The sequence below is a fragment of the Aristolochia californica genome, unplaced genomic scaffold (genome assembly GCF_029961685.1).
Source record: "Aristolochia californica isolate CCGP_79_NKW_82.1479 unplaced genomic scaffold, dmAriCali1.0.hap1 SCAF_16, whole genome shotgun sequence".
NCBI classification, from domain to species: Eukaryota; Viridiplantae; Streptophyta; class Magnoliopsida; order Piperales; family Aristolochiaceae; genus Aristolochia; species Aristolochia californica.
In genome coordinates this window covers 5,417,240-5,433,952 of record NW_027181837.1, presented here as the reverse complement: position 1 = coordinate 5,433,952, position 16,713 = coordinate 5,417,240, and the positions used below count along the sequence as shown (strand labels likewise).

The window sequence follows — 16,713 nt, the reverse complement described above, 5'->3', positions numbered from 1 at the left end:
GATTACACTGATGTAATTAGTTTAAGTTTCAGGGACATAATTATAATATTATAAGATTATTAATTTATAAATTGAGTTTTAGACGAAGAGTTAGAACATAAGCCCATAACCTCTTTCTTCCTCTTGTTTTCTTTTAATATGTCTGTCTCCTTTTTTCTCCGTGAGTTAAATCCATGGAATCCTGAAAATCAATAACAAATAACACAGGCAATAACATCAATCCAACATTTGCAAAAGATGAAACACTCGTAAATTCGATACAGAATAAGTGCAGAGGATCTGACAACAAAAGAAAGATGACAGAAGTAACTCCATGAGCTTCAATTGTATGAGAAATGTACCCAGCTAATATTCCCCCAACCAAACCTCCAAGATCAAAGACAAAAGATAGTATTCTAACAGTTCAATGACAATAGCATACGATTTTAAAACGAGAATAGCATAATAACTCAAACCAGACAGCTCAGAGAAGATAACTCCTTCCATTCGCTTGGGTTTAATCATAAAATTACCCAAAAATAAAGATGAGCCGGAAAGACCAAATCAATCCCCTCAAGCAAGACTGAAAAGAAAGCTGAAGCAGAGGCCATTGTCGCCCCTGCCAAGTCAAACCTTAACATACGCCCGACGACTAGACATGATCCCTGTCTTATCTCCTCCGCCGACCACCCACTTTGTTTACTCTCGGAGTCTCTGTGAATGTGACGGATCTCTCTGTTTCCTTCGATGGAAATGCCAGACATAGATACGGCTAATTAAATATTAAGGATTGGTTACCGGATACGGCAGCTTATCATCTTCACTCTTCGTTCCCGCATTTAAGAACCGCTGGCTAATCAATACTCCTCTCGCGTTGGTACTGACCATGGCAGGAATGTGGGCGTCGTATCGAATAGGGATATTGGAATTCCGGTCCGGTCCGGTCCGTTTTAAAAAACGGAAGAAAATAAGAATTTAATTATTATTATTCGGTTAACGAAAAAGAGAATTTTATTATTATCTTATTTTTATTAACTATTTTTTAAAATAATAATAATAATAAATTATTATTTTCTTATCTTCGAGGGTTGTCTCAACAACCTCTAGTCCCAAAGTCTTAAATATTTTGAAGACTTATAGAGACAATTGGGGAACAAAACGGACTAAACGACGAAGACAAAGATAGTCAATGTGGGAGCATGAATTGTATTGGGGTTAGGGATGAAAAACATTTTGAGTGCAATTTTTATCTTCTTGTGAGAAAAAAACTGGAGGATAAGATGTAGGATGTGAAGCCAAAAAACACTCTCTCATTTAGTCATTCACCCCATCATCACTTAGAGAGGGTGTTTGTATCTTTTTGAAAAATTTTACATGAGCTTGACAAAAACAATCAACATTTTCCACTTTGTACACTTGACTTTTTGTCATTTAGCTCCCTTTATATTTTTTTGGGTCAATATTATTAATGTTAATTTCATAGATTTTTCTAGCTAATTTAAAATTTCCATGACTTATAAGTTCTAAGTTAGTAATTGATCAAATAACAAATAAAATACCAAAAATTTGCATTTGCCAGGAGATAAACTCGGTTTACTATGTAAGAAGAAATTTTTCTACCGATGTATACAACATTATTTATACCAAAGAACCAATTGAATTGGGTTCAATCAGACCCGACCCCTAATCTAATCTTGATAGTTCAACTGATCAATCGGATAAAATTGGTTGGAATTAGACCAATTTCTCTTCCCTAACAAAATGAAAGCTTCTCTTCTTGTTCCACCTCTCTTTATTGTAATATGCAAATAGAGAGGTTAGAGCCCCTTTCTATTAAAGAAGACAAACCTAATAGATTGAAGGGATATAGACCAACTTCTAAGACCATTAAGAGAAAGATATAAAACCTAATAGATTGAAGGGATATTGTTTTCTCTTAATATTTTGATATGAAAGATACTCAAATCCCAAAGATTAGTGAACGATTACAGGCATTTTGATGATGAGTAATGTGAGTGAGACAAGGTCTACGTCATATATGCGTAGATAGCTGAGAGAGAGCGCTCAGAAGAGCCGTCAGTGGCATAGATTCCCCCCACCATCTGCTCACATGCATTAATCCCAATCAATCCATCAACTTAGAGACGGGGATGCAATTAATTCCCTTATAAAATTGTTTCTGATGCTCACAAATGTCACGAGCCTCCTTTACCATCTCAGCGGCCTACTTTCAGTTCAGTGCCCCAAACGCATACGCTTCTGGTCGGTAAAGCAAAGAAACACCCATTTTATCTCCTCGTAATTCTCAACTCAGTCGCCCTTCGGATGGCGACAATTTGTTTAGTCGTTGAGACGACCCAGATTTGCAGACGATAGTGGGGATTGCGAGAGGACTGGGGGGTTTCATCAACAGATGTGAAGGTTTTGAAGCCTCTCATGGTGGACTTTTGATTAAAGCTGTCGTATCTGTTTCTCGGGGTGGATCGAGTATTCAGTGGCTTAATGATTTTAAAAGATGCTTCCGCATATTTATTATAAAAAATCAAACATAGAGGATTATTGATAATTCCCATCAATCTGTTTCCAACTTTGTCACATCATGCCAACGACGGAGACCCAGCAGAAACTCAACAAGTCCACATCCTTAGAACGTTTCTTCGATTTTACAGGAGCTTGGAAAGCAGAATGCGTTGATAAGAACAAGATGAGTATTTCCATTAAAATACAACTGAATTAGTTTATACTTGTCGGAAAAAGAAAGAAAAAAGTATAATTACAGACTGAAAGTTATTGGAATCGCAACAAATGGTTATAACTTATAAATAAGAAGACGAAACCCATGATGAATTTCTCTGCACCTGATCGCTCTTTGCAACAACCTTTTCTCCGTTTCTCAGGTATGCAGAGAGAAGAAAGGAGATCCATAATGAATTTTCATTCCGCTTACTTTGATCTCTACTCGAATCGAAGAGTTCAATAAAAAAATCAATCTGGAGCTGAAACAACCCACAACACATTTCGCCTCTGCGATAAAAATAAGTCCTCAATAATCTGGCATTAGCTGCGTGATTTTGCCTTCCTCCACAGCAATCCCCTGCTCCGTCACCCTTAACCAAATACAGACGGCTGTGAAACTCACAAGCAAACTCAGAAGGCCACTCCCCAATCCAATCCCCACGATTGCCATGACCGACAAGCCCTTGTTTTTGACCGGCGGCAGAGGAAACCCGTACACATCCTTGTTCCCCTGGAAGGAACTGGCGTTGAACCTCGGTACGTCTCCGCTCTTGTTAGCCAAGAGCACAGGGATGGGCCCTGAGAGGCGGTTGTTGGAGACATCAAAAGAGGATAGGCGGACGAGCATACCCAATTGCTGCGGAATGGGACCGGTGAGTTGATTATTGTGGAGGTCGATGACGTTGAGGTAGGCGCAGTAGGCGAGCTGAGGCGGTATAGGGCCGGTCAGATGGTTGGAGGAAAGGTTGAGAACGGCGAGATTTAAGAGCGACTTGAGATCAGGGGGGATAGGGCCGGTGATTTTGTTGGAGGAGAGATCGAGCGTCTGGAGATTGGAGCAGTTGGCAAGGAACGGTGAGATGGTGCCCGAGAGCGAGAGATTGGGAAGCGAGAGCCTGTAGATGCGGCCATTGTTGCAGGTGGCACCCTCTAGGTGAGAGGTGAAGCCATTGCAAGGAGAAGCGAAGTTACTCTTGGTCCAGTTGCGAAGCGTATTCGTCGGGTCTATCAGATAGTTCTTCAGATTGGTAAGGCACGATTCATCCTCAGGATCTTCTAAAGACAAAGGAAGGCACCAAGCTGAGAGAACAATGAGAATGACAAGGAAGCAGCAGCCACCCATGGAACCCCCGGCCGGCGAACCTAAGAAGAAGAAACAGAGTCACAGACTGAGCAGAAGGACAAAAACTAAAAAAAAAGAAAGAGGGATCTAAAGCTCTTAAGGGTATTCGAGTTTCTCTCTCCTCTCTCGGGCCTTCCTTCTGTTAATGGATTGGAAAATGGGAAGAGAGAGATTCAGTGGAAGGAACTGATTTTTTTTTTTTTTTTTATGTCTCTCTAAACTTCTCTTTCTGCCTTCTTGAACCAGAACCAGAACCAGAGATCCCTATTCTCTATAAAGAAGACTGGGGGGGGGGGAAGAAAACTGGATGTTGCTATTCTTATATATACAAAGGTGGTGGCTTCTGGGGGATTTTTGAAAAGCTGGAGTGGTGTGGTGGTGTTGCAGTCAATCTGGCAAGCCCGCAATGACGACTCTCGTCCCGTAACTCGTAGGACTACGGTTTTGGCATGCCTCTCTTCTCCTGCAAAAAATCCTCCAGATCCGATTCCCGATTACGAATCAACAAATCTTGGTAAAAGTTAGAAATGAACGATGACGACGGGTAGCGAATCTGGATCCGAATCAGCCGGTTAGGCGCCGACAATCGGATCCGTGATAAGAAGCATAAAAAAGTTAGGAGTAGGAATGGTAATCGAAAACGATAGACTAGGCTAGATAGAAAAAAAGGGTTAGGCCGGGTGCCCGACTCCGATTAATGAGATGGAAAGCAAGGGCTTTTCTGTCATTTCGCCTTTGCGACATAATATATAAGACGTGCGAACGATAACTAAAAGGCCCGAGTGGACAGTACACTCAGCGCAGTCCTCATCATGGCTGCCAGAGTGGCAGTGGGTAATCTTTTTATTTCAAGTTTTTTATTAAAAAAATGATGTTATTTATACTAATTTATTTAAAATTAACTGTTTGTACTTCGTACGTGGATTGTTGTTAGTACGTCATTCTGCCAAGGAGACAGATTTTGGGATTCGAAGAAGACAAATCTCTACCGTTAGATCAAAATCAAACGCGTTTTTGGTCCCATTTACGTACGGCCGTGTCAGCGATTCAGTACTTTGCTGCAGTTCAGGACTTGTTAAATCAGGGCCGTTCATCATTGACAAGATGTTTCAGTGTAATGTATATAAACTTCAGTGCCCTCTGGAATTATTGAAAATCACCTGGACCCACTGGTTGGGACGTGCTCTCTTTGTGGGCCCGGATCAATGATGACATCACGTGACGGAGATGCTCGCCCGAAAGGGAAAGAAAATCGAAATCTCCAACACAAGAGCCCACAAAACCAAAAAGAAACTGTTGGTGTCAATCGTGCGGTCCACGATTTGTCTCACTGAGGGTTCGTCCGTCGATGGTCCCCGGTGACAAGGATCCAAAAAGTGGGCCCACCTCAATCTATGTTATTTGTGTGAAGGGGGTTCTATGGATGGGAGTGGAGACACAACTAATCACGATTCGCTGGGTGGGACCCTAGGTGAATATCTACGATGGCGATGGTGACGAGATGGGGTCAATCTGGCTCTCCACAGGAACAACGTCGCTTTCTCACCGTGCGAGTGGCTACTATTCGTCTCCCTGTTTTTAAGATAAGATACAAACAAGAGAAAGTGAATTCCGACATCGGTAGAAGACACCGACTTGTGTGACTCAGTAGCCGTGCATGGAGCCAAAAAGGTCGGGGAGATATCCGGCACGAATCAATTTGGAGGCAAAGCCTGGCCTCTCGCTACTAGCTTCGGTGAGATGCTGTAGTCGGGCTTGCAGGCAGGCACGTTCCCTCCCGTGTATTTTGTTAATATTTATATTATGTTATTAATACATTTTAATATTACATTAAATTACTTATTATAAAAACAACCATGTTTATTTAAATATATTATATATAATAATCGTATGGCTAAGGTGGACCCGGAGTGTCATTCTCAGAAGGAGGACCATGGGATGCCTGTCTAGATATAAATCTCAAAGGTGGGCCCATCTGTCCGTCGAGAGGGCGACAAGTCACTGACCAATCACAGTCGAGACCAGCCACGGGACGGTTTTAGATATGAGAGTTTTAAGAATCGATCGGATCGATGCCACTTGGATTAAATAGGTCCACACGCTTGGGAAGGGGTCCACGCTCTCATTCTCAATTACGGGCCCATTCGGAGGGCAAAGCCAACTTAAGGAAGAAGAAGCTAGATTACGAAGAGCAGCAAGTCTCTGTCTGTGCCAGCGAGCCTGTTCAAGCCTGTACGTGAAGCCGCAGCAGAGGGAGCTTTCCCTATGGAAAAAGCCACATTTATGGTAGGAAGGCCCGCAGCTCGTGAGTTTGCTGAAATGACTCTGACATAGATTTTGAAATTCTAAACGCAGTTGTCTGCCAGCAACTCAATAAATTACTGAAGAAGGTTTCATTAAACGCTCGTGAAGGAATAAATGAACACGTATGAACTCCATGACCCATCACTGGTGCAGCTCAAGTCGCTCTCCCATCGAGCATTCGCTATTTTCCTCTGTTTCAGCTATCTTGACACACTGCACATAAATAAAGGAGATAATTCTTCCCCTGTAACCAGTAATTAGAGAGATTGCAAGGCTATGACTAGTTGCTCTAAGATGAATATAATCTTCTTTCAATGCATCCCCATTTTGATAACTCTCCTTAACTTGCTTGGTGCATGACTTTTAGGAACCTGCTAACAGGCATCGTGCAGTTTTCTCTTCCTTTTTTATCTTTGTTCTTCTCAGCTTCATTAGCTGCACACGTTTGCTTCTTTTGCTTTCTCTCCTTTCAGCATGCTTTTGTACCTTTAATGAAAAGAAAAGATAACATTTCATGTTAAAGAGATTAACTGACCTTTGTGAAAATGACTTTGAGAAACAATAGGTAAAACCGTTAGAAACCTGAAATATGGAACCGTAGAATATGTAGGAATACTATCACAAACATTTACCAGTCATATAACCTCCTGGCGTTGTATCTTCAAAAGAAACATGGGAGTAGCAAGAGTAAAATGAAATATTTGTAGCCCAAAGGATGCTCTGTAAAATGAAATATTTGTAGCCCAAAGGATGCTCTGTAAAACAAAATATTTTGTAGCCCAAAGAAGCAAGATTCTTAAGATAAGATTGGTTGAAAGCACACAAGTCCTTACCTGGCTTTAAGCTATCCTGCCATTTTGAACAACTTGAGCTCCTTCAGTTTGGGGCATTGAAGCTCCACTTCACTGGACACAGATCATCAAACATTTGCAGTCCATATTCTTTCCTACCATCTGAAGAAGAGTTTCTTTTCTCGTTTGTGGCAAATGAGTGAAGCAAATGTCTTGCCCTTCAAAACGGGTTCTTGCACTTGATCCATTTGACCAGCTTTTTCTTTCACGGCATCACCATCTAAATTCACCTGGGGCTCATGAAGAAAGAAGGGCCGTTCATCTTGCATCACTTTGAAAATGAACCTTCCTTGGGGAGAGAGATGCTAGCACTCCAGTGATGAAACATACTGTCAACTGCATTAGCAACTTCATTAGCAAACTTTGTCCACCTCTTCCCTGATATCAAAACAGTAGTTATCTTGACAAACACGCTGAAGGGCTTATAGCAAAGGAAGAGGAACCACCAGCCCCACAAAACCTGATTCAGAAGCTCTACTGAATTCACTGTTTTTTCATGATGACCTCAACAAGATTAAAAGTTTTTAGAACAGACCTACATGAAGCATCCCCATATTGTTAATCTTTGATATCAAATAGATAATCTAAAGGCAACAGATGCTTAAATACTCATCTATAAATTGTAGAATCTACACAATCATAGAACACAGTAAAACATTATAGCTTTCATCCAAAAAAGGCAAGAACCTACAATAAAAAGCAAGACAAGACAAAAACTATTTCATAGTATCCAACATAAAAATTAAATAAGACGAAAAAAGATAAAATACATCTATTCTTTATCCCTACCAAATGTAATTCTTTAGCTACGTTATCTTGTTTTATGTGTTTAGTTTTGTCTCTAGTCCTATTTTCATGTATTTTGAACAAGTATGTAGGGAGATATAAGGGTTTAAGTGTTTTTTAAGTGATAAGGGGTATTTCTGTAATTTAATTTCAGAGTTATTATAAAAGGACTGGGGGTTGAGCTCGATGCCTAAGGAGAGCTTTCCAGCGCTCTAATTACGCCCCTGTTTTCTCTCTTTCACTCTCTCTCTCTCCAAACCCTAAATGTCATACTTTTACAGAACCAAACAGCATATGAGTTTGGGATCCATAGAGAAACAAAATTAGAGCATTAATAGCTTTGGAGATTAGTTTTCAGAGCGAACCCTAAATGAAAAATTGTGAGGTTGGATATTGAGGCCCCCCACTCAGGTCAAAATAATTATTTCACTCAATTTTTTTGTCCTTTTCTTTTCTTTTTAGAGACGATAGAATAATAAAAGTATGAATAATTACAGAACAAGAAAGATTACATATTTCTTCACTGCTTCAACCCCCTCTGATTCTTTAAGAAAATTCTCCAATGTTATTAGTTGTGCAAATGTGTTTCCCACTAACCTTTGATTGTAGTGGGCACTTATCAATCAGCAAAAGTCATCCCATTAGTATTTTTGTAAATGTGCTCAACAACTTATTAAGAGCATTTAAAAGAAAGTGAACATTGCTGTCACAAGAAAAAAATATAACATAGCAGTAATGAACATTGTGGAAGACATATCAATCAGCAACAGTCCTATTATTATTATTTTTAAAGTCATCAGTAACCTATTAAGAGCAACAAAGACAGTTAAATAGAACTGAAAAATGAAACAAAAAATTGAATTTCTTGTAAGTTATGCTGACTTTTCCAACTTTGAATATGGTGTATGCTGTTATTGCATAATCAAAGGTAAATTTTTTGGCAGAAGATTACTAAAATTGAAACAGTTAACGCATTAGATCAAAATCTGAAAATGATAACAATGTAGAAAATTTGTATTTAGATCGAGGCCCCTGTTTAAACATCACTGGCCATCTAAACTGAAGAAAACAATATAAACTAAAAATAATCCAAGATCTTTTAAATCCTATGCAATTCAATAAAATAAAAATGCTTTTTCCATAGTCATTAACCCATAATAATTTTGGAGGTTGAGAGTTCAAATTTTTAACGTTTCAATAATGGACACTATCAGAAAACGTTTTCTCTGACGTGGATCTGAGGACACTTTCCTGTATAACCTCATTAACTGGAATGATGTTTGTATTCCCCACCGATTGGGTGGCCTTGGCATTCGTCCCACCAATGAGATGAATTGAGCTCTTCTAAAGTGGATTTGGAACTTTAACGTCCAACAAAGTAGCATCTGGAGGCTAATGGTTGCCTTCAAGCTACAATGTCCGAGTATGTGCTGGACTGAGGGGCGAAACCGGCGTCGACTGTTCCTCTATATGGATGTCTCTCCTCCCTCTGCTTCTGCTATTTAAAAGTGTCACGTCTTCGCTGGTAATGGCCAAACGCTCCTCTTCTGGCATGATACCTGGTGTGAAAATCGCCCTCTCATGAATGAATTCAGCTCTTTGTTCTCGATCTCTAGGCGCCAGGATGCCTCCGTGGCTGATGTCTAGAACAACTAAGCATGGAACTTCCATTTCAGGCGCGGACTAAGTGAGGATGAGAATAGCGTGCTTTGTTCTCTTCTAGGATGAGAATAGCGTGCTCTATTCTCTTCTATCCACTCTTGAAGCCACGATAATTCGAGCTCATATCCCAGATAAGATGATCTAGAAGCCTGATGCGAGTGGCCTCGACTTAGGTTCACGTCAGAGGTTGGGCTCCCAACAATCCTGCACATGATGTTGTCGTTGCTTGGAAGCTCTTTGTTCCAAGCAAAATCAAATTCTTGAACTAGACAGCCCTTAGGGAACAAATCTTTACAGCTGACAACCTTCATCGGCACAGCCACACCAGCCCAGGCATCACTTGTCCCCTCTGTAGTATTTGTAATGAATTTGTACAACACGTGCTCCTCCAATGCAACTACTCATGGAGAGTCCGGATGGCCATGTTTTAGCGGCTCAAATTCCACCTTGGTCTACGACGAGACCTCATTGGGACCATATGCCTAGTCTTGAGAACCCCCCCTTCCAAAACTCGGTAAACTTCTTTTATCTGCTTGCCTGGCTCATGTGCCCAAGTGCATTTGGCTGGAGCAAAACAACCGCCGCTTCAACCAAAAGTTTAGCAACATTGCCGACACAATCAGCTCTGTCGAGGGCCTCATATCCAGCTGGTTACACTCTAGAAAAAAATTCTCCTCCCTTGCAAGCGTGCATCTTTGAATGAATTGGCGCATTCTTGCGCACAAGTCTGGACCTTCCAAGCCTCTAACCATGGTTGAGTGGTCTCCTCCTCCTCCCGGCAGCATAAGTTAAACTTTGACGGCAGCCCGGGGCTTGCTGGCTTTGGGGGAGTCTTTCAAAACTCTGCGGGGGAGGTTATTCTATCCTACTCGAGACCTTTAGGGGTTGCTGACTCAACCACTGCTGAAGTCTTCGCCCTTCTTCAGGGACTGATTGCTTTCAAGGAGCACGTCTCTGGCCATTTGCTCATTGAAGGGGATTCCAAAGTCGTTATAGGCTGGTGTTCGGGTTCAACTTCTTCCCCATGGTGCCACTAGCCTGCTTTACTCTCCATTTCTGACATTGTATCTGTAATATCTTGCTCTTGGAGCCACTTTAACAGGTCAACAAACTCTTTTGCTGATAGACTAGCTAAAAATGAGACCTCCCTCCAATCCCTCATTGTTTGGGACGGTCCCTTCCCCTGCCCCCCATCCCCAAGATGTAAATCTTTCTTCTTTCTAATAAATCTCAGCACCATTTGAAAATAATAATAACAATAATAATGGAGACCTGCTTTCTTCTTGGTCCCTCGAGAACTTCTGAAAAAGTAGTGAAGATTCTACAGCTTTCAACTGTAGAAAAATGAAGGCCAGCTTTTCTCTTCGCATCACGTGGCCCTCCTTCAATCTTATTTGAGATATAGATGCAACAACAGAAATTGGGAGAGATCAATTTCAAGCACATTTTGAGCTTATTTGAGCAAATCAGTCAGCAGATAAAACACCAGAAATGGGGAAGCTTTTCAGAAAGTAGTTAAAATTCTCCAGATTTCAACTTCAGAAAAATAGAGGCTTGCTTTCCTATATGAGTTTCCACATTACATGGCCTTCCCTTTCAATTTTATTTGAGATACATATGCAAAGGCAGAAAATTTGTTACATCAATTTCAAGCTTATTTCATGCAAATCAACTGGCAGTAAAGAAGAGGAAAATGAAACTTAACTGTTCAATGAAAGAAAATATTCACCAAAGATTACATATTGCAAACAAAACTAAAAATAAAACTGAAAAAGTGTAACAAATAATTGAATTCCGGTAAGTCATGTTGGCTTTTCTAAGGTTGAGTATGCTATATATTGTTATTGCTTAATCAAAGGGATTTTTTTTGGTAGAATATTACTACAATTTTGAAACAGACAGACAAAGTTTAGAGAGAGAGCATACATTAGCTATTACGCTCCACGTGGGTTGATTTATGTGTGTTGCGCATCTCTGCTCCCCAAGTTGCTAATCAAGTTCCATAGTGCTGTAGACTATGAGAGGAGAACAAGAGAAATCAGAAAAAACTAAAAAATAAAAAATCGCAGAGTACAAGCGGATGAGAACAATACTTAATAATCTTCAGTGTGCGTCTTCAGCATGCTTCTTACAATGTTCGAGGAGAACAGAACCTCTCTTCGGTTAGAAAGAAGAGAGAATTGCAGCAGGACGCAGACGGAGACGGGAAGAGAGAATTAGCTGGTTGCAATCTATTGCTGGGAGATAACGGAATGAGAAGTACTAGCAAATGAATAGTGGAGTAAATAAACAGAATAATAACATAAATAATTTAAATATTTATAAAATCATAAAAGGCATAAAAATACATTTATCATTTAAAAAAAGCCTAAAAAATAGACATTTGGGTACTTGTCAACCCTAATTTTATTGCTTTGTTATCATGAAGTAGGGCGAAAGGAGTTACCCAAATCATGAAGTAACAATTTCACCCACAAAGCTCAACGACTCCATGAATCATTGCTCTAATCTTCCTCCTCCACTCTCAAAGAGCCATTAGCTATTATTTCTTACTTTTTCATTATACAAGATTACCAACCACAAAACAACAATATCCACTAACTCGCCTTCTGTAATTTGGATGTCCAACCCAATCCGTATTCTAAAAAAACCACAATTAGAAAAATTAGAATGCCTTTTAAGTATTTTAAAATTCGCTCTATGACAACCATGTGAGGTACACTTAGGGTACACATAAAATGACTATGTTAACTTAATGACTAATACCAGGCCTAGTTAATGACAAATATACTGAGTCTACCTACTAACCTTGAATACCTACATTTGTCAATAAATAGGTCCCCTTTTGTAAGACGTAATTTTCGTTTAGCTTCGAGAGGAGTTGCAAATGGCTTACAACTTAGCAAACATGTTTTCTTGAACAAATCTAACATATACTTTCTTTGAGAAATGGAAATTTTAGATATTTTTTCAACATACTTCTATTCCAAGAAAGTATTTCAGATTACACAAGTCTTGGATTTCAAATTATCTTGCTAGAGTTGCCTCCGATTTAGCTATAAGTTTTTCATTTGTACAAATGATTACTATATCATTAACCTAGACAATAAGACAGTTAAATCAAAATGATCATACCTAATAAACAAAGTATGGATAGCATTACTTTTCTGGTAACTCTTTGAATCATAAACAATCTTAGCCTCTCAAAGCAAGTACAAGGAGACTATTTTAACCCGTACAATGCCTTCTTGAACTTACACAACCCATTCCAGACAACTTGTAAATATAGAGGACGAACCATATATACTTCTTATTTTAGCTCACCATTTAGAAAGGTACTTTTGACATCCAATTGATGTAGATTTCAGTCCTAAGTTGTAGCCAAAGTGAGTAACACTTGAATAGTCGTAAGTTACTTGAATAGTGGTAAGTTTAACAAGAAGTGCAAACGTCTCATAATAATCTTCTCCATAATTCAGTGTGTTTCCAGTCGAGCTTTATACCTTTTAATATCCCCACTAGATTTGTACTTTATAGTAAGAACCCACTTACACCCAAATGGCTTCTTACATGGAAGTAGCTCGGTCAATTCTCATCTCCTTGTCTTTACAATTATTAACATCTCTTCCTTCATTACTTTCTGTCACTAAGATAAACTATTGCCTATGCAAAGGTCTTAGGAATACCTGAAGAAGACAAACTTGCAAAGAAGACTATAAACTTGAACAAGAGACTCATAATTCAGATAATTGGAAGACTAGAGTGATTGCTCTTCCTCTTAGCAGTGGAAAGGTCAAGATAATCAAATAGAAGAGAATGAGTGCAACAAAATTGATGTCTGCCTCCATACTAGCATCTTGGTCATGGTGTTTACTAGTAGGTGTGACAACTCTAGGTTGTGGTTGTTTTGTATATTTAACACTATCCTTCTCATCTAGTTCACTAGCAATCCAAGCAACCACATCATTCAAAATAGAGGTACAAGTACTAGGCCTCTCCATCCGAAGTGCAACTTCCTTGGCATAATATGATTGAGATTCAAAAAAGTGACATCTTGAATGACATAAAACGTGCAAGTAATTGGTTTAAACATGTATTCCTTTCTGGACATTAAAATAATTATGAAATACACCTTTGATAGCTTGAGGATCAAGTGTAGACAGATCAAAATCTCCCACATGAATAAAGCACAAATACCCAAAACCCTTAATGGCAATGAAATCAAATTCTCCCTAGGTCATAGGAATTGAAAAGAAGCCTTAACACCCAAAACTAGAGTTGTAGTTCGGTCAATAAGTCATGATGCAGTAAGTAAACATTGTTAGGAATTAGACACCATAATTCAAAACTAACAAGAGTAATAATAATAATATTCGCAGAAGAAGGAAAAATAATCATGGAAAAATACACAAGATTTATATAGGTTCATCTCAAGGTGAGACTAGGTCTTGTCTTTCGCCGTTACAGTAATTCACTATGAAGATGAAATACTTTACAAAAAATCGCACACCTGAAAGTATTTTTCTCTAACCTCTCACAGCCACAACTGATGTTGCTCCTTCGAATCATGAAACCCTAATAGTGGCGCCCCAAATATAAAGAGAAAACTAGGGCAATGGCAATACAAGAGTAAAATTCTCAAACTGCTCTTAATGAAACAACAGTTAATATATCGTGGACCTGGCGGGGGCTCAGCTTAAGGCATTAATTAGGCTGAACAACTTAACAAACATGACCAAATTAGTACTTAGCAAGATTATGAGTAAATAATAAGGATCACCAACTTCTAATAAGTGTCATTTTTTCCCTTCACTACCTGATTTTGTTAGGGTATAGGCATACAAAGATTGACAAATACAAACAGAATCATGGAAGAATTAAGGGATTTTTAAAAATATTTGGGAGCATTATCGAAATTAAACGCTTTAAAATTTTCTTGCCAAACTATGTATGTATCATATGAAAAAATCACTAAGTAACATCAAGAATTTCACTATGAGATTTTAATTAAAGTCAACCAAATATATCCGAAGAAATCATCTACAAAGATAATAAAGGAGCCAAAACCATTTATAGAGGCAACTAGTATGGACCCTACATATAAGAATGAATAAATATCAAATGAATCAATACTTGTTCCATTGGATTCTGGATACACTAGCTTGGTTTGTTTAACAAACTCACAAACCTCACATTTAATGGAATTCAAATTCGTTGACTTAAACAATTAAACACAAAGAACTTTAAAAGGACCTGAAGGAATATGACCCAATCTCTTGTGCCACAAAGAAATAGAATCCACATTAGTAATGTGAGAAGACGAGTGATGTGCAACTAAAATGCCTCCTCCAAGAAGTAAACTCCTCGTTCTTCACAATTAAGCCCAATTGGTTAATGTGTCTATAAATTCTGAATAATAAAATGAGAAGGGTAAATTATGATTGAACAATTTATAAGTTTGTTAAGGCTACTCATTGTTATACTCTAGGGTTTCATAACTGGAAAGGTTTGTTGAAGTATGAAAGATAAGAGAAGGAGAAGAGAGAAAATGAAGCAAAGTTTTAGGCTATGGAAGACGAGTAGGTGAAGAGATTAGGGCAACAGTAGGATACTTAGCTTGTTAGGTTGAGCTCTCTCCTCCTCCTTTATTTATAATGAAATAAAGATTACATAAAGGACTCAATTACCTTTTTAAGGGACTGAAAGAAAAGGAAAATTATAAGCTATGCTATTACATAAATAATTCATCTTTCTCAAAACTTCCCCTCAAGCTTCCTCTCAAGTTGGTGCATAAATATCAAATATTTCAAGTTTGAAGCATGTAGTGGTAAAATGACCAGCAGGTATAGCCTTGGTAAAAATATATGTTAGATGATTTTTGGAGGGAATGTAATATATAGATATAACACCAGCTTATATTTTTTCTCCTACAAAATGACAATTGATTTCAATATGCTTTGTTCTTTCATGAAAAAACTAGATTGGTAGCAATGTAAATGACTGTTTGGTTGTCATAATGTAGTTGGATGAACCCTTTGATAGGAAAGTTAAGTTTTGACATCAAGGATTTAAGTCACAATAATTTGCTAACTGCAAGTGTCATAGCACGATATTCTACTTTAACATTCTATCTTGCTACAACATTCTATTTTTTGTTTCTCCAAGTGACCAAATTTTCACCCACCATTATACTATAACCTGAGGTAGATTTTCAATCATCTTATAAACCTAACCAATCTGCATATACGAATCCTTCAATATTACTATGTTGATTGCATTTATATAATAGTCTTTTGCCTTGGATTTTTCTTCAAGTATTATATAATTACTTTCAATACTAACCAATGATATTGCTGAGACTGATGCATGAATTGACTGATAACACTTACAGAATTTTAAAGTTTTCATTGCCCAATGATTAAGAGCTCCATTAAGAAAGATTACTGCCTAAACATCTCAAGTGAGAGAAACTTCAAAATTGAGTCCTTATACAACCATCAAGGAAGGGCAAAATAAGAGAAAAAAAACTTCATCTCTACCTTCCTACAAGTTTTCTTCCAACTCTTGATTTCCCAAAAACTAAAGGGAAGAGAACGAAAAAACAATATAAATACCTTGAACAAAACCCCCTTTTCATTATAGCTCTATATACCACGATGAAACTCTTAAATAAATTCTAAAATAGATAGAAGAAGAAGAAAAGAGAGGAAGTAGAAGAACTAAGATCACTTCAGGTGTTTCTAAACAAAGGTTGTTTTTTAACTCATGATAAATAAAATATCTTGAACAATTTTGCCCTAAAGAAATCTTAAAATGATGTAAAGAATTAATCTGCTTCTCTAGACAAAATTTATATTATTTCTAAAGTTCATCTACAAATATAAATAATGCAAAATAATTGGATCGATCGATTAGAACTTTTGACAAACACATCGAAGGAGAGATTTCTTTCCAAGACTGGCCTTTTACCTTAAAATATTACTAATTTTCTTTTCTTTCTCATTTTCCACTTATATCCAAACAAAAAAAAAATATATTTCTCTTCTATCTTCTTTCTCATCTTCCATGGGTACCCAAAAAAAAAATCTTTTTTTTCTTTTTTTCTCTCTTCCTTTTCTTTTATTTCCACTTTTTGTGTTCCAAACACAGTCTTACTCTTGTCAATGGTAGGCATATCATGTACCACTTATATTGCATAGCCTTTGGAAACTTGAGACTTAATGGACGAAACACAATATGTATCCCCTGTATGCAATCCAGGGCGGTCATTCA

At 38.2% G+C, this 16,713-nt stretch overlaps 1 protein-coding gene across 1 annotated transcript; it reads right to left on the bottom strand.

The window, feature by feature from the left end:
• Positions 1–2,696: 2,696 nt before the first annotated feature.
• Positions 2,697–4,116, bottom strand: LOC137953593 (receptor-like protein 44). Its single transcript, XM_068801030.1, has one exon. The coding sequence runs from the start codon at positions 3,836–3,838 to the stop codon at positions 3,023–3,025; it is 816 nt and encodes a 271-aa protein (XP_068657131.1). The 5' UTR covers positions 3,839–4,116; the 3' UTR covers positions 2,697–3,022.
• Between the last annotated feature and the right edge of the window lie 12,597 nt (positions 4,117–16,713).